The following is a 19279-nucleotide window of genomic DNA, read 5'->3' on the forward strand; positions in this document are numbered from 1 at the left end:
TCTGGTCAGTGGGACTGGCAGCCCGGCCCTCAGCCTTCAGACCCTCCCTGACCTAAAGATGGGGCCTTACTGGGGACCCACCCCCTTCTAGCAGGACCCTCTCTCTCCTGCTGCCATTCAGGGCCCCATGGCTTGGCCCCAAACGGCAGTGGGAGAGGAGAGAGACCAGACAGCAGAGGCAGACATCCTCAAGCCAGTAGGGGGACAGGGGAGGCCCTTCCTTGGTCCCCAAAGATGCAGGCTGCACCAGGGAGCTCCCGTCCCATCCACTTAGAAAGGGCAGGGTTCCTGCTCGTCCCCAGCTCCTGCCTGCTCCATGGAGCTGGAGGCCCAGGATCTGCAGCTGTGGGTCAGGTGGTGGCAGCTGCACTCAGCAGAGCAAATCATGCCGGCTCCCAGCCCCGTCCAAGAGCACAGGGAGGCTTGGATCCACAGCCACAGTTTAGGCAGCTGTGGCCCCACCAAGGAGGGCAGGCTCCTGCCTGCTCGATAGAGCAGGAGGCCTGGGTCTGGACTGCAGTTTGGGCAACGGCAGCGGCACCCAGGGAGCTCCCACTCCACCTCAGAAGGGGCAGGGCTCCCACCAGCTCCAGGGAGTGTGCGGCCCCAGCCAAGCCTCCCTGCTGCAGCCACTGCCATCAATGCCTGTAATCCCAACACTTTGGGAGGCCAAGTCAGGCAGATTGTTTGAGCTTAGGAGATTGAGACCAGCCTGGGCAACATTACAAAGCTATGTCTCTACAAATAAATACAAAAATTAGCTGGGCATGGTGGTCACGCGCCTGTGGTCCCAGATACTTGAGAGGCTGAGGTAGGAGGATGGCTTGGGCCTGAGAGGTAGAAGTAGCAGTGAGCCAGGATCGTGCCACTGCACTCCAGCCTGGGTGACAGAGGGAGACCCTGTCTCAAAAAACAAAGAAATCACCCTCACATGTTTCCCTGAGGGTGCTTTTTAGATGAGCGTAGTATTTATATTGGTGTCCTCTGAATAAAGCAGATTGCCCTCTGTAATGTGGCTGGGCCGCTCCAGTCCACTGAAGGCCTCAATGGAACAAAAGACCGACCTCCTCTTGAGCAAGAAACAATGGTGCTGGCAGTCATCTTCAGACCTGGACTGGAGTATCGGCTCTTCCCTCATCTCCGGCCTGATGGCCCACCCTGCAGATTTACAAGATGCCAGCCTCCCAAATTCCATGAACCAATTCCTTAAAATAAACTTCTCTCTGTGTGTGCATGCATGCGTATGTATATATATACATGCACACGCACATACACATCCTATTGGTCCCATCTCTCGAAGAACCCTGGCTCGCACAGCGCCATAGCAGTTCTCATGGTCTCCTCTAACCCAGCAGCCCAACAGTCTGTGACTTAGCTGCTTACCCTCTAGCTGCTGGCAGCAATCAACTTCTCCACGAACTGCTTCTCCAGCTCTTGGCCTCTGCTCGCTGTTTTGTTCAGTCTCCGCATGCTCCCCACTCCTACTCCAAAAGGGGCCAATGATCTCTTTCTAACCCAGTGGCCCTCCTGAGTGGACTTCCCACTTGAGACCACCTCAAAGTCCAATGGGCTTCAAGGACAAGGCAGTGACAGCTGGTCTCATCCGCTTTGGTCAGGTTAGAGGAATTACAAAGTACAAAACTCAGTGAACTGGTCATAACGGGCCTCCCCCCACTCCACCACCACCCCCACCGCTTTCTTTAAAAATCACTAGTGAGTAGGGTAGGAGGTGTTCAGAGACTTCTGAGACACTGTCATGTTACCAGCAGGCACTTTCAGGCAAAATACAGACTCCCACATTCTACCAAGAGCACGGTTGCTAAGATTGCCACTTTCAGGGAAGGACAGATAGGACACATCCACTCAGGGTGCAGGACAAGAGTGGCTCCTCACCTTCACACAGACCTTTGTTAGAGCCGGGGATGCGGCTCCCACATTAAGGGGTGGGATGGACAAGAGAACTTTTTCAGAGGCTCCCCCGCTGATGATACCTCCCTCTCCCATTCTGGCCTACCCAGGCTGACAAACTAGAAGGGTGACGACGGCAGCTTTGAGGTTCTCCCCTCTCTGAGACCTCAGTTTGACGTGTCTGGGAATCTCTGATCATTGGCTTGAGCACCTGCCTTGTGCTACACTCGGCTGGGCACTTTTACTTCTATCGTTCATCAAGGTAAGCAGTTGCGATATTTCCACTTTACATATGAGAGATGTAATGTGACTTGCCCATGGACTGGAACTGAGGTCACTGCTCTTTCTACTGAAAAGTGCTGTGTTCTGGTGACTCATCCAAGTGAATAAATTCATCAAGTCCTCACAGGGGTACTGCACAGGTTAGGGGCCATGTAGGAGTCAGGGATACAGAGATCAAGAGTCTCAGCCATACTTCCAGGAGGGCGGGACAGCCATGGCCTTGGCAGCCACTGCCGCCCCAGCTCCCAGCACAAGAATTGGCACCTGGTGTGATAGTTCGTGGTCAAATTTCCTGGGCCAGAATCAACCACTTCACACACATGTGACTTCTCATGATGGTCTTTTTTGGCCGTATCAACTTGGTGAAGCTACAGTTCCCAGTTACTCAACTAAATATGAACCTAGATGTTTCTGAGAGGTATTTTGTAGATGTGGATAAAGTTCATTATTAGTTGTCTTTAAGTAAGAGAGATTACAGAGATCATCTGGATGGGACAGATTCAGCTGAAAGGTCTAAAGAGCAGAGCCAAGGCTTTCTAAAGGAAGCAATTCCATCTGTAGATGGCCACTTCTGTGTCTGCTCCATGGATCCTGGACCTGCCTGAATAGCCCCCACAATCATATACGCCAATTCCCCCTAATAAATCTCTTAATGTAGATCTCCTAGGGTTGTGTTTCTCTGGTTGAACCCTAGCTAGTACACCTCTCTTTGCCTTAACCTCTTTAGGCCTCAGTTTCTTGTCTTAATCTAGGGAAAACAATAGTATCTACCTCACAGTGTTGACTTGAGGATAGCACAAGTAAAGCATTGAACCCAGGTACCTGGTAAGATCCCAACAAGTATGAAATATTATTATTCATGTAGTAGTAGCTATTATAAAGTCATGCCCTTAAGAAAGAAGGTTATGGACTAATGGGGACATTTACAAATAATAATTATGTCCAGGCACAGTGGCTCACGCCTATAATCCCAGCACTTTGGGAGGCTGAGGCGAGTGGATCATGAGGTCAGGAGTTTGAGATCAGCCTGGCCAATAGGGTGAAACCCTGTTTCTACTAAAAATACAAAAATTAGCCAGACGTGGTGACGTGTGTCTGTAGTCCCAACTACTCGGGAAGGTGAAGCAGAAGAATCGCTTAAACCTTGGGGGCGGAGGTTGCAGTGAGCTGAGATCATGCCACTGCACTCCAGTCTGGGAGACAGCGAGACTCCGTCTTGGGAAAAAAAAAAAAAATTACAACATAAAGAAATATTTGCTAAAAATATAGATAGGTATAAAGTATACCAAGCACTAGGAGAAGAAGTACCTAAGTGTGCCCAGGCCACAGTGAGAAACCGCTGTAAGTATACAATGCAGTTGGCCCAAGTTCCCCCTTGCATCTGCTTTGGGACCTCAACTCCTAAGAAGATGGTGCTGGGTGAGAAACTCCTTCCTCTCAAAGGCTTCTTAGACCTAATCTATAGAGAAGTATTTCCCAGTGGTTATAATCCTCTTAATGGGAAATCACTCATTTACTCCAATTTTTACTGAGCATCTTTCAAGCGCTAGGTGCTGTGCTAAGGGCTTGGGAATAAACAGGTTAAACCAAAAACACCTTTAGATGGAGGAAGACAAGGGGTCAGACAATAAACAGGTAAACAAATGCCTAATTTCCAAGTGTAATATGTAAATGAACAAAAAGAGCCTGGTGAGAGAGTAAACTGAGGGTTTATTCTCCCACCTCCCACACCCCACCCAGCCATGCCGTGCTCCCCACAGGCTGAGACCACAGCTGAGCATTCTCCTCCCAGGGCAGCAGTTGGACAATGAGCTGAGGATGGGTGGGGGACATTATCTCACGTTGGGCTTTTGTTGTTGTTCACCTGAGATGCCGTCAGTGGACAACCAAATCCAATGACTCTCAAAGGACCCCATGGTGTTCCACAGACCACACAAATGTTTGCTTCAGAGTTCACAGATGCAGACAGAGGCTGATAAGGGATTGTACAGGTGGTCATAAATTCTCATTCTCACTATTCCAGCCAACCTGCTTCACTATCAACAAATGCCCCTTTTACCTTCTAAAGTAAATCTGCTCTCATAAAACACCAACTCCACCTGCTCTTACACAGTAAGTATCTAATATTTTTACTCACAAACAACCCACTCTATTGCTTTAAAAAATTTGGAAACTGCTGCTATTAACTAATTCCACATTAACATTTTTTGAAAACTGAAGTTTGAAACTGACTTATTTTCAGAGATGGCAAATTGCCACTAAAAATACATTTTATGGTTACTTGTCATCATCTATCCAAAAAGTACACAGGAAAATTAATTTAGGACTTTTGAAAAAGTAATCATTCTGTTCACACAAAGGGTAAATTCACTTTGTACCCTAAATGTGGTTTCCCTGGTGATGGCCCGTATTCAATGCTGCCAGTACAGATCACTACCTTAAAATTGATCAGCTAATAAAATGTGTTAGGGTGACAGTTCACAGTTACTGCTTCCATAACAGAGGCTGTACACGAATTTCTAACCAGGTATTTACTGAATCCATGTGAACCAAGATCACACCAAATCATCCTAAAAGGAGAGGATAGAGTTAATATCCATTTATAAAGACAGCAACTTCATTAAAGGGTCTTCCCTATGTGTGTGTAGTCAGTAAACATAACATTGCAATTACATGAAGAAACATATAAATTCTCATAGGTGAGATGACATAAACACACATCTCCCTCCACATATCAGACTCTGGAAAAGGTTTCTTTAAAATCATATTAAATTACGCAGCCTCAACCCAGTTAATCTACCCAGTAAACCAGTGCAGCACACAGCTTTCCTCTTTGTCAGATGACTGTGTGCCTGGAAGCAAAAGTAAACAATGAAAAAAGTTTCAAAGAAGGATAATTCCTATTTGTTTCTAAATTTTCACTGCGTAACTAAATCTATATTTGTGCTTCACACACACACAGTATTCAACGGCACCACCTTTTCCCTCATCATGCTGTGAATCCAAAGCCTCCCTACTGAATTAAGTGTGGTTTTTTAAGTCTCAAATATCACAACTGAAAAAAAGTATTCAGTAAAAACATGTATTAGGGTTGCATGTCTTCAGAAAACATCTAGCAAGGAAGAATTTTATTAAAATTACATTGTACTTGTACCAATGGAACTTGTGTCTATTTAAGTAAGTGTGAGCCACATTAAAAACTATTGTAATAACTAGACATACAAAAGTTAAAGGCCAGGTGCAATGGCTCACCCCTGTAATCCCAGCACTTCGGGAGGCCAAAGCAGGAGAATCGCTTGAGGCCAGGAGTTCAACACCAGCCTGGACAACATAGCAAGATCCCATATTTAGAAAAAACTTTTTAAAAAATTAGCCAGGTATAGTGGCATGTGCCTATACTCCTACTCAGGAGGTTAAGGCAGGAGGATTGCTTAAGCCTAGGAGTTAGAGGGTGCAATGAGTCATGATTGATCTACTATACTCCAGCCTACAACAGAGTGAGACCCCCAACTCTAAAAAAAAAAAAAAAAAAAAAGTTAAAATAGAAAAAATATACAATACAATAAATACCATACATTTCAATCATCACATGCTTAAATAACTGAGGGGATCAAATTAATTTTAAAAAATATACTAGATTCCATTTATAAAACAATTCAAGTGGCACATTAAGAGGCTTATACCATCATCACTTTTCCCCACAGTCACATAGTCATCTAGATGTACACTCACCCAATGCTATCAGTCAGAGAAGATTAAATGAGTACCTGACAACCCTCAACCAACTGCCAGGTAGCTGACATATAGTTACCTAAGCAACCCTTGCATACCTCCATATGCCATTTTAAAGGAGCCCTAACAGCTAGAGAATGAGTCCTTAATTCAATTTGTTCATCAGTATGCCTAGTGATTGTGCTAGGGCTGAAAGATGCAAAGATGAATAAGACGTGACCTTTAACATAGATATCTGTGGTCTGGCACATAGAAGGTGCTCAATTAATACCTGCAGAACGAAGGTAGGAGTGGGTGAGTAAGCAAGCTCACAGTCTAGGGCAGTGCTATCCAAGAGAAACATAAGCCAAGCCACAAATGTGAGACACGTACATAACTTTACGTTTTCTAGTAGGCAAATTTAAAAGGTAGAAAGACCTTCTCCCAACCTGTCCACAGCCCATGCAGGGGGCAATAAATAATAAATAGGTAAAAAGAAATAGGTAGAATAAATTCTAAAATATTTTGTTGAATTGAATGGATATATTATGATTTCCTTAGTATGTAAGTATTAAAAATTATGACATATTTTACCTTGTTTTGTACTAAGTCTTTGAAATCTAGAGTGCATTTTATATTACAGCACATCTCCATTCATACTGTGCACATTTCAAGAACTCATTTTGACTAGCCCCTTTTTAATGTAGTGTGTGTGCATGTGTGTGTGTATGATGGGGTTTGCCTCTATCACCCAGGCTGGAGTGCATCTTGACTCAGTGCAGCTTCCGCCTCCCAGGCTCAAAGGATTCTCCCACCTCAGTCTCCCAAATAGCTGGGACCACAGGTGCATGCCACCACACCCAGCTACTTTCATGCATTTTTGGTAGAGATGGGATTTCATTAAGACGATCCTGTTGCCCAGGCTTGTCTTAAAACTCCTGAGCTCAGGCGATCTCTCGCCTCGGCCTCCCAATCCTCAGCTGGGATTACAGGCATGAGCCACCACGCCCTGCCCCTTTTTTTAATTCTATAAAGACACTGTGGTCAATGAAAGCAGTTGGGCCTGAAGAAACAGGAAATGACGACAGCTTGAACATATGGAAGGGATAAATGGATGCAGGAAGAGCTCATGGGACCACCTTGACAGTTGCTGTAGTTGCAGGTTGGCCAATTTGAGATCTAGTACTGCCATCCACTGTCTTTGCAATTTAATCTAAATTGTGCTTAAGTGCCTTGACATGAGTCTCTATTGTTACAGTGTTCTGTTGAGTCATGGTCAGGGCATCATAAACAGTCTCTGATCCAAAAAATGGTCCAAATCGTTCTTCAACGCACTGAAGGATCACTTTCTGCTGACCGATGGTTGCTACAAGAGCATTGGAAATGATTGCAAGGTTTGGTATGTACGGTTTGATATCATCAAGGGCAAGATCAGATCTCAAGGTGATGCCTTGGACTAGGTTCTCCATCGACAGACCTGCCATCTTCGTTGGTTTGGACGCAGAGTGTGTGATCATACATCTGTGCTCTGGCCACTGTCCACCAAAGCCTTCACATCACTCACCTATCAATGCTTTCTCTTGCTTTGGAAGTGCCGTCTGTCTGCGCTTCTCCTCCTCGGCTGTTTCTTGGTTCTTCCTTGCTTGCCAGTGGATATCTTGCAGTGGCAGGCATATCATCCCATCTCACTCGATAAAACCTCCTGCATCACCATCGTAGATCTTAAGTCTTCTGGTACACTCAACTTTTCCTAGTGGAGCCAAGATATGAATGTTTCCATATCAAGTAAAGATACGGAACATTTCTATTTTGGCAGAAAGTTCTGTTGAGCGGTGGGCCTCCCAACAGAGGAGGTCCTGAGTCCCCAGTGAGGACAAGAAGGGGCACTGAGGGTTGGGAGATGGAGGAGCACACACTGCAGGAAGCTGGGCTTGTGGGCCACCCAGGAGAGTTTGACCTTTATCCTATGGACAGTGGGGAATCGAAAAGGTTTGGGGTTTTGTTTGTTTTAATAGCAGAAAGGTGACATGATAAAATGTTTCCATTCAGGAAGGTGGTTTTCTGGAGATAGAGCAAGGCATGAACTAAAAGAGTGATTGACAGTGGCAAGGGAGGAGACAAATTGGAAACACAGATGCACAGGCCAGAATCAATCCACGAGGAAGTCTCTTCCGGTCCAAGATTTTTTTTTTTTTCTTTTGAGAAAGAGTCTTGCGCAGTCGTCTAGGGTGGAGTGCAGTGGCACAATCATTGCTCATTGCAACTTCAAACACCTGGGCTCTAGCAATCCTCCCACTTCAGCCTCCTGACTGGTTGGGACTACAGGCACGAGCCACCACACCCGGCAAATCTGTAAATTTTTTTTGAAATGGAGTCTGTGTGGCCAGGGCTGGTCTTGAACTCCTGGACTCAAGCAATCCTCCTACCTCGCCTCCCAAAGTGCTGGAATTATAGGCGTGATTCACTGCACCCAGCCCCCTAAGACTTCTTATTCAATGCAATAAATGACTCTTTATTTGAGATTATATTCCTTTGGGGACATCGAGACGTTTTTATGAGATAGTGGAAAGCAGAGATTATGACTATTTTCAAAATGTCCTTTCTGGGTAAATTTTAAAATAGCAATACTATGTTGCTCCTAAAATTCTATTTCTAAAACTTCGTTTGCAAGGAAAATCCAAAATTCTGGGAACCACTGTTTTAAACAACTTCTGGAGCTTATTGACTATAGGGTCCAATGTATATACATTATTCTGTACACTTATTTTCCTACTCATTTTATGCATACATGTCCATGTAGTAATAATACTGACATGATTCTTATCTTAAATTACTACAGAGTAACTAAGAATCTAAAATGTATTATTGTTTAGTCATTCCCTTAATGTCTTGTATTGAATCTATGCCTTTATTAGTATGAATAGCTTTATCCAAATTAATTTTTCTTCCTCCTAGTCCCAGTTCCATAAATTGTTTCCTCAGGTATGATTCCCAGCAGGAAATGTATGGGTCACTGGCAATGCAGTTTGTTTTATGTTTCATTCTTATTATACATCACCAGATTGCAGCAAAAAGACAATCTGCAGCACAGTCAACATTTCTTACTACCCCAACCAATAATGGGCTAGAATTAGTTCTGATGATTTCACAAACAGTTGCCTTAATTTTCATTTCTTGAATTGCTAAAGAGAATATATCTGTTGCTCATGATGACAGTCTCTGAAATTCCCTATACTGATCTCTCCTAACCACTTCCTGAGAAGATGCTGGGTTCCAACCTTTGGTATCTCAATTCTTTATATTTTGGATAACCATTTAATCTTTCAAACTGTCCCATTATTTTCACCAATGCTGTAGCATTCCATTTACTATTTACTGTATTGCCTTTGGCTGGGCTATTTCTCTTTTATTCTCCTGATATTCTGGCACATCTGTCTTGTGTATGATGATTTTCTCCATTGCTTCTGTGGTCATAAGTTTATCTTCCCTGAACAGCTGGGTTAAAAATGCTATTCCATTTTCTTCGAGCTATTTTATAGATAAATACAGTGGAACCTTAAAGCAGTGACCTTTGTGCTCTGAAATTAATAACTGCAGAACTTTCTAGTATGAGTGCAATTTGCTCGGATAGTTCCCAAGGTGGACCTGGCCACATCACAAAATGACAAATGCCACAGAACAGCTACCCATCTCCCATCAGGAGTGAAGGTGGACACAGTGTCTGAGGACTGAAACTTTAAACTCTTCCTAAAGAGACTCAGCACCCTAAAGTTCTCTCCATTACCAGTGTTGGCACTTATATGTCAACAATCTTACTTAAATTTTGAGTAATAATGGTTATCAATATACAAAAAGCAAGAACCTGAAGAAATATACCATCACCCAAGAGTACAAAAACCAAACCAAATGGCTATAGAGGCATTTCACCTACTTTTTCTTTTTCCTTTTTGAGATGGGGTCTTGCTGTGTTGCCCAGGCTGGTTTTGAACTCCTGGCCTCAAGCAATCCTCTTGCCTCAGCTTCCCAAGTAGATGGAATTACAGGTGCATGCCACCGGACCTGGTTTCACCTAATTATTTTTCGTATCATGAAACTCTGGGAAATTTCAATAGCTTTCCCCAATAGATAGACAACAGAGAAAAAACAATATAAAGGGAAAAAAAGCATATATGTATTCATTTACAAAATTTAGATCACTCTGTATAGATTTTTACGTATCTACATCTGTAATATACAGGGGAAAAAACCCAAAAGTAAATTCATTGAAAGATTAACAGTGGTTACCTGTAGGGAGGTAGAATTATAGGTAATTTTAATTTTCTTAATACATTTTTTGCAATATAAACTTGCATTATAGACTTTATATAAATTAAACTTCTTTGTACAACCACACACAAAAGCCATACTTCTATTCTTTTAAAAAATTGAATTCTTTTTAAATGAAGGTAGAAAAGATTCTGTTGAATCAAATGCTACTAATTAATCATGCTAAAGTACCTCAACCTTTATTTAGGTCACTGCTCAATACACACAAGTCCTAAGAAAAAAAATTTTTTTCATACATACAGGCTTATCATTTTTAACAGTAAGTCTACAGAGATTCATTATAATACAATAAAGAAAATTATCAAAATACCATAAACTTTCACCTGCCTTTGTTCAAGGTTACGGTTTCAAATGACTCATAAACTAATCTGCAATGAGGTCTACATAAAAGTGAAACGATGGTATCATAGTTAAGTGTTGTATCATTTTATCACTGCCAGTTAATGTAACGGTATTTATCTAACAGGAACTTTTTATAAAACTTAACTATTCTTTAAAATACTCTAGCAGGAAAAATAAAGTGGTGGGGGAATTAAAAATAGATAAAACAAGAACAACAGAAAATTTAAATTGTTAAAGTAAGGTGATGGATATAGGGTTGCATTACTATTCTATTTTGCATATATTTGAATATTTTCCATTATACGATGTTTTGAAAAGGTGCTAAGAAAAATAAAAAGAAATATAAACCCGTGCACAATCATTCATCATATCAACTAATGTAACACAATTAAGCTAATAGCCACTTTTTCTTTTTCTTTTTTCTGAGACACAGCCTCGCTCTGCTGCCCAGGCTGGAGTGCAGTGGGGCTATCTCGGCTCACTGCAGCCTCTGGCTCCTCAGTTCAAGCGATTATCCTGCCTCAGCCTCTTATGTAGCTGGGACTACAGTCACGTGCCACCATGCCCAGTTAATTTTTGTGTTATTAGTAGAGATGGTGTTTCACCATGTTGGCCAGGCTGGTCTCGAACTCCTGACCTCAAGTGATCCACCCACCTTGGCCTCCCAAAGTGCTGGGATTACAGGCATGGGCCACCAGGCCCGGCCCACTTTTTTCCTTTTTAACACATCAGGATGACTATTTCAAAGTAAGCATTCTACCTGAAAATTCCAGTAGAATTCTGACTCTGTACTTTTTCTTTATTAGGCAAGACAGAGTATATACATGTAAAATCTTTCAAGAAAAAAATGTGTCTTTCGTATGCATCTACAGATTTGACTCTGATTTTAGACTGTCCTTCCTGGGCCAGATTCAGAACCAAGATAGTCAGCTATCAGAGCACTACACCTGGCTTGTGACATTTAAAAACTAAAGCAAGATGCATGCTAATTCAAGCAGCAGCAAGACTCTAGTCTAGGAGTCTCATTCTGTGTGACACAGAGGAAGAGCCCTGCCACTTTCTCTAAGAGGAAAGCAAACTGGTCTGTACCCAAGTAAGTTGCAGAGCAAAAAAATCTCAGCACTCAAAGGAAGTAGGCAACCAAAACCAACATCATTTATTTGAGAGTCTGTTCTCTATAACAGCTGCAGAGGATGACAGGGATACTAGGGATGTGGGATCCCCAAACTGATGACTTCCCAGTGCATCAAAAGCAAAATTTAAACGGAACCTCATGTCACTTTTATAAGGCACAATTAAAGAGTTTTCATTATCACAAATGATCCTCTTATTTCCCCAGAGAAGGCTGGCAAAGCCTGTTTTATTTCCATTTTACAGGTATAGAAACTGAGGTTTGGAGCTGTTAAAAGAGATGCTCTTAAACAACAGTCTTCTGACTTCAAGGACAGTATTCTTTTCACTACCCAACACCCCCCGTGGAGTGTGTCTATGAAGGGAAGGAGGAGAGGAGAGAAAAAGTGAAGCAGGGCAGAAAATGGGGGGAATCTGCGTTATGTCCGACACTTCCTGAATTTCAAAACACCCAGAGCTATTTTCTTATTATCCATGGAGTTGGGCCTAGTCTTTGCTACAAGCGTGGATTTAACTGTACTTCCATTTACATCCATATTTTTGTACGCTTGCTTTCTCCGCTTTCTGAATTCTGAGAGGAGTCTCCTAACAATTCGCTTAACCTAAGAAGAAATAGGAACAATTAACTTTTTTTAAACCAGGAGGGACTGTCATAGCGGTGTAGCTGGGAGGTTTGCTGCTGGTCCTCTCTCCACAAATCAAGACGGCGCAAAGGAAGAGGAGTCGGCAGAGCCCCTGTCACAGCCCCCACCTCCCCGGGGCTGCTTAACCTAGTAGGAGAGCAAAGCCTACCTCTCTGACTTCGTGAAGCTGGCCGGAATACTGACTCTTGGCTCTTCGGGCGGCTGCAGGCGACTTGTGATGCGTGATTGTGACAACACCGGGGGCCCCCACACTGAGGTGTCTCTGGCTACAGGGAGACGCAGAATTGGGTGTTCCATGTGGGAGCAAAGTGAGACTTCGGCTTCGGGAGCCCGGAGCACTCTAGAATAAGCAACAGGTGTCAAAACTCAACAACTGACCTGCAGAACACAACTAAGTGTTGGCTTCTATTCATTTTGGACCTCTTCATCTTTCCCCCACATCTCTTTAGGGAGATGAAGGTACGGGGGAGGTATAACAACACTGCATGCCCAAATCCCACAGATACTCACTGAACTGCCCTTCTGGTTTCATCTCCAATTGTGCTTCCTGTCCTACATGATGGCCATGAACAGCTATTCAAAATCCTGCCCCCCAGCCTCCCCGACCCACACGCAATGGACGCTCATAGAGCTCTGCCTCTCTACCTATTATTTTCTCTTCCCAGAATGCCCTTCCTCCGTGGCTGGTGCTGAACCTTGAAACTCAGCATGGTGTTCCCTGCTCTGTGAAGCATTTCCCTGGCTTTCTCAGCCTCTCTGCTGCTCTTATTCCACTGCATCCAGATTTCATTGATTGTCCAGTTATTTTCTTAAGAGATGCTTTCATGCTCAACTTTATATCCCCAAGGTCTGGCATATCACAATTGTTTAATTTATTAAGTGCTTAATAATGTCGGCTGTATGCATGAACTAAGCTGTCCACCAATTATTCCTCATTTGTTAGTCCAATGTTTACATTTCATCCTGTGGTAATATATAATCCAAATTACAATCTAGTTGATGATAAAGATGGCATCTCAACTTAGTGGAGATGGGTTTTTCAGTAAATGTTGGGATAACTGGGAAGCCATCTGAATAACAAAGCTGGATTCATCTCTCAGATCACAGACTTCGAATGGATCAAAGATTTAAGAAAAACTAACAGTACTAGAAGAAAACTTGTAACCATGGGATAGGAAAGGCCTAACACTTTGAAATCCCAAAGCTATACCAGAAAAGCTTAGCTGAGTGCGATGGCTCACGCCTGTAATCCCAGCACTTTGGGAGGCCAAGGCAGGTGGATCACCTGAGGTCAGGAGTTCGAGAGCAGCCTGACCAACATGGAGAAACCCCGTCTCTACTAAAAATACAAAATTAGCCAGGCGTGGTGGCACATGCCTGTAATCCCAGCTACTCAGGAGGCTGAGGCAGGAGAATCGCTTGAACCCGGGAGGCGGAGGTTGCTGTGAGCCGAGATCACGCCATTACACTCCAGCCTGGGCAACAAGAGCAAAACTCCGTCTCACAAAAAAGAAAAGAACAGAAAAAAGAAAATCTTGATAAATTTGATTACCTAAAAACTGGAAACTTCTGCAAAGGAAACAAATAGACCAACAAAATACCCCACTACGACCACCAACAAAGCCAACCTATAAACTAGGAAAATTGTAGAGCTGGAAATAATTATTAAAATGGGCCAAGGTATGAAGACAGCTTACAAAAAAAGAAATATAAAGGACTTTTAACACATAGGAAAATATGTTCAACTGTACTCAGAAGATAAATGTAAATTCAAACTACTTTAGATAACCATCTTTCACCCATCAGATTGGCAAAAATTCAGAAGTCTGAGTACACAATCTGTCAACAGGGCCACAGAGAAACAAGTTTGTGGAAGTCAAAAAGATGGCAAAACCCTGAGAACAGCAATCAGCAGACCCGTCACAGATACAAACATATCTCCCCTGGCTCCAGCAATCCCGTCTGGGAATGTATCCTCCAGACATACCTGCAGCCAGGTGAAATGCTGTATGTCCCTGTTAGTCACCGCAGCACTATGTTTGATGGCAAAGGACAGAAAACAATCCAAATGTCCGTCAGCATGGGACGGGTTAAATAAATTATGGTACATCTATGTAATGGAATACTACCAAGCTATAAAACAATAATGAAAGAGGTTTCTGCGAATTGATCTGGAAATATCTCTCAGCTAGATAGTTAAGTGAAGGAAGGCACATAATTGTTCTATAGTATGCAAAGTATAGCTTTTCCAACATGAGGTACATAAGTATTTTTGTTATTTAACTTGTTGAAAATTATTTGCTTAAAACAAACCTACTGCGGAAGGATACATATAAAACTATCAAGTGGCTGTTTATTTGTGCAGAAGCAGGGAATGAGAGGATAGAAACAGAAGAGGGGAGATTTTTTCACTGTATACTTTTTATATTCTTCCACTTTGAACTATATGAATGTATTCCCTATTGAAAACATTTTAATTCTGCATAAACTTTACATTCCAATTGTTCCTATACTTCATCTCAGCTTGAGAAAAGGCAGGTTAGATAATGTAGAAATCATCTAGCTCCTACAATTCAAAGATTTACTGAATACCTACTATGTGCCTAGGAAAATATATACTGTGTAGTGTCAGGAAGAAAACAAAATGTATGAGACATAGATACCTATAATATTGCTGGGGATGTAAGATGCAAATATACAGAGACAGACGGAGGGAAACATACACAGATGCACACTTACAAGATGGTGCATAACAGGGGCTAATTTGGCAATACAGCCAGAAAATGTCAAAGAAGTGAGCTCATCTTGTCACGGCAGGATGTTCCAAGGGTGATGGGCCTGAAGCCTGAGTAGGCTTTGCGAAGCTAGACAGGCAAGGCAGCACACGACATAGCAACTCAACAGTCTGGATACCAAGGTAGTCTTAGCCTCAGGCCTCAGCTAACAAGCACAGCTCTAAACACTGTTAAACATTAATGATTCATCATTCTACAGATCACCAGGGGATGGAGGAGTGGGGTGAGAGCCAGGGTAGAAATCAGAGTTTTGGTTCACCTTGAAATACCGCAGATTGTAAAGATTCTCTGGATTTGACTTGGACATAATGAATTAGAATGCAGATAAAGATAGGAAATAACCATATGTTAGGTAATTGGAGAAATGTGTGGTCTAAGAACTATATATATCTTGATCAAAATGAGCTATAATAATCACCTACTTTCAGCTTCAATCTTTTCACTTGGAGAGTAGAGGGAGAAAGAGGACATTTCTTTAATAACAGTAAATTTGCCTAAGTATTAACAGTCCACTGAAATATATTTTGCCTGTCAGCGAGGCTTATTCCAGTCCAGGAAAAGGCAGATTTTTTTCCCTGGGCTTTGAAACCAGACACATAAGTTTCATTCTTCATACACACACCTCTATCCCCACTTCTCCCCTACCAAACCCCTGTTCTTGCCACGTGATCTGGGGTGAGTTATTTAAGCTTTCTCATTAAGCATCAATTTCCTAATCTTTAAAAAGAGAAATAATAACATTGACCCTTAAACATCATCATGAAACTTAAATTAGATTATGCATATAAAATGCTTAGCACAGTGCCTGACATGCAGAAGCTGCATGGACAACGTTTGTTTCTTAATATCACTGAAAACTTGAACAATGAAAACCTTATGGATTTTTAAAATGTTAAGAAGTTGCTTAGCACAAAATCATAAGCAGTTGCTGAGTCGCTGACCTTCTTATTTTCTATAGGGTCAGACTGGTCAGAAGCCCAAAACGTAATTAAATAATTACAGGGTCAGCCATTAAATATCAAGATTGTAGGGAAAACACACACACACACACACACACATCTAATTCTGAGTAGAAATGAGGACTCATCAGAAATCAGAGAGGAAGACAGCTCTGGCAATAGACACCTTTGCCTGTAGCAGTATCACCATGAATGGCAATAAATCAAGAAATTCACCCAAGAGCAAAATTATTCCATGGTGAATGTCTAACCCCATGATCATTATTTAATGGTTGGCTGTCATCTGAATTTACAAGCAGTAAATCTGAGTCAAAACTCTTTAATTTTCCATTAACTGGGGATTCTCACAGTGTAATTCACATCCATGCCTCCTTTCAGGATAAACATGAACAAAAAAGTCTTACCCTTGGTAAATCCCACAGGTAACCAGTCATTACAAGGACAAGTGAGAAAGGCAGCAAATTGCAGCCACTATAAACGAGCAGGCTGTGTTTCCACAAGGCAGCCTGTCTACAATCTCCAGGTTTTGTTTCAAAATTATGCTTGCATGTCATAAAAGCCTATCTTCGCTATTAATTTAAAATATTGGCCGGGCGCGGTGGCTCAAGCCTGTAATCCCAGCACTTTGGGAGGCCGAGACGGGCGGATCACGAGGTCAGCAGATCGAGACCATCCTGGCTAACACGGTGAAACCCCGTCTCTACTAAAAAATACAAAAAACTAGCCGGGCGAGGTGGCGGGCGCCTGTAGTCCCAGCTACTCGGGAGGCGGAGCTTGCAGTGAGCTGAGATCCGGCCACTGCACTCCAGCCTGGGCGACAGAGCGAGACTCCGTCTCAAAAAAAAAAAAAAAAAAAAAAAAATTAACAGAGTCTGAGAAACAACATGGCAGGTTTTTGTTCCAAATATTTACTTCAATGGGGGTGACTAGAAACACCAAGTGTGCCATCTGTGGGAAATTCTGAGTCAAGAGCAAGTTTCTTCATCCTTTGCTTAGGAGAATTATCCCTCACACAGCCATAGGTGCTCATCTGGCTACTCCTTATGTCCCCTCGCTTTGTAAGCACCTGACTGATGATGGGGTGACAGCAAAAAAGAGTGTGGGAGCGGGTGAGACCAAGTGCTAATGCTCACAGCCTGTCCAGGCATCTGCACACAATCACACAGGCCTCTTGGTCTTTCCCTACATTCTCATTGAATGATTCCTGAATTTCCCAAGTTTGCAAAGAGAAGACAAAACACACATACTCTTTGTATCTACTGGCCAAAACCGCCATTTAGGAAAGGCATTCTTGGAAAAGGAGAGGAATCATTAGAAAGAATCTGTCCAACCAAGGTAAACGGGCAACAAGCCTGGGAGATAGAAGCCAAGTGCGAGAAAGCTTAGAGCGAGAAGCACTGGACCATCTACAGGCCCAGTACCAATCCAGCACTATGGACAATGTGGGGAGTGGTTAAGAGCACACTTTCTCAAGTCAACTGCCTGAGTTCAAATCTGGGCTCCACCACTTGCAAACTGTGTAACCTAGAAAATGTAGGTATCTTCCTTTCTAAAGTTTAATATTACCTACTTCATTGGGTTGTTGGAGAAAGATATGAGAAGAGACACATAAAGCATGTGTCATAAAGTATGCAATAAATACCATCATTAATAAATAAAATGAGGTCTTCAAGCCTCATTATAGGTGAATGGCTGTTAAGTGCTCCCTGACTGAACTATATGGCCATTTTGGTCCTTGGTATCTTAAGTAGTCACAGTCTTAAGGCTTCCTTAACTTTAAAAGATAGTCATCCTAATTACTAAAAAACCACTTGCTTCAGAGGAAAAAAATGCACTTAAAATATGATTTCACATTTTCAGAAACCCACCTGTTATAGAAAGCAAAGTTCCCTATAAACTAATCCAATCTACATGGTTTACCAAAAAGAAATAATTAGTTTAAATAATGGAAAGTTTCCCTTAATACTTGCAATAAACAAAGTTCCAAATAGAAAAGATCAGCTGGTCCTAAAAACCTCTTAAGACATGTATCAAAAGTTTGTAATTGCTGAACTAGCATTAAAAGAAGGCAAGGGAGGAAAGGGGGTATAAGATCTCAAATAGACATTTGAGACAACCACTTCTACTGTAGAAAATTTTTCTGATGTGAAAAATTTCTGAGCACCAACTAATTGTAACAACATTCAAATGACATTTACTTTGAAACATATTTTCCTCACTTCCTTGAATTCCTTCATAGCAAGGAGGAAAACAAGATACTATATTTCAGAAAAAAATAGCCCAAGGGAAACAGAAAAATCCAACAAGTCTGGAAATATATTTTGAAGAACAAATTTAACCAACTAAAATCATTGGATTGTATTTCTTCTATTCCTCTAAAAAAATTGTGCCATATCTAAATATGTGAAAGCTAAGGATAAAAATCCTTTTCCTCTAAAAGCAAATGTACTTCAAAATCAACAAAAAGAAACAGCATAACAATTTTTAAAATAGTATATTAAAATTAGTTGGAATTTCACTTTCCTGACAGTCAACATCTGAATAAAATGTGAACCGTTTCTTAAATGAATCTATTCCAGTATTTTGCTTAATAGCTTCATATTGACCTAATTTGCATTGCTTTGTTTTTGTTTTTTAGTTGTCTATTCTTTCAAGCTTAAACAGACCTAAAGTAGAATTAAAACTGGGAAATTTTCCAAGTTCATTTCCATGATTAGCTTTTCAAATTTGTTCTAGCTCTCTCTACTTTTCCAAATTCCTGTTTTCATCCAGAAATACAGTTTCAATATTAAGTAACCAGGCATAGAAAATTTCTTCCTCAAATTTCATCTTCAAATCTTTAATATATCTTAAACATTTTTCGCTAACTTTATACCAATACCCTCTCAAATGGCAATATAAATGCATGCAAATATGTGTGCAAATGAAAAATTGTGGTTCTTCCAGAGACGATGTCTCTAGCCTGCTTCTAAACACTGTCCTGAATCTATGAGTATGCATGCAAATGCCAGATTTCTGAAAAACTGTCACAAGCAAATGCATATATTTCATTTCCTACAAATAGTGAGAAACAAAACTTGACATTTTTCGCTTTTTTCCCCCCATCATTTTCAACTCCTCCATCCCCCAATCATCTAACCCCCCTCCCTCCACCCTCCCCACCCCCTTGCCAATAAATCCT

The 19279-nt window shown here is 41.9% G+C and overlaps 1 protein-coding gene across 11 annotated transcripts in view; it reads right to left on the bottom strand.

Moving 5' to 3' along the window:
* Positions 1-19279, bottom strand: part of OSBPL10 (oxysterol binding protein like 10) — a 325500-nt gene that overhangs the window by 161111 nt on the left and 145110 nt on the right. For 9 of the 11 annotated variants that reach the window (XR_004181986.1, XM_017956006.3, XM_031662890.1 and 6 more), the window contains one exon: positions 12493-12684. The exons of the other annotated variants lie outside the window; for them this stretch is intronic. Coding sequence is in view for 8 of the 9 variants with exons in the window: in XM_017956006.3 (XP_017811495.3) it covers positions 12493-12684 (192 nt within the window). In the remaining variant the exon portion in view is untranslated. The remainder of the gene's footprint in view (positions 1-12492; positions 12685-19279) is intronic. 11 annotated transcript variants of the gene reach the window in all.

The sequence above is a fragment of the Papio anubis genome, chromosome 2 (assembly GCF_008728515.1).
Source record: "Papio anubis isolate 15944 chromosome 2, Panubis1.0, whole genome shotgun sequence".
Taxonomy (NCBI): domain Eukaryota; kingdom Metazoa; phylum Chordata; class Mammalia; order Primates; family Cercopithecidae; genus Papio; species Papio anubis.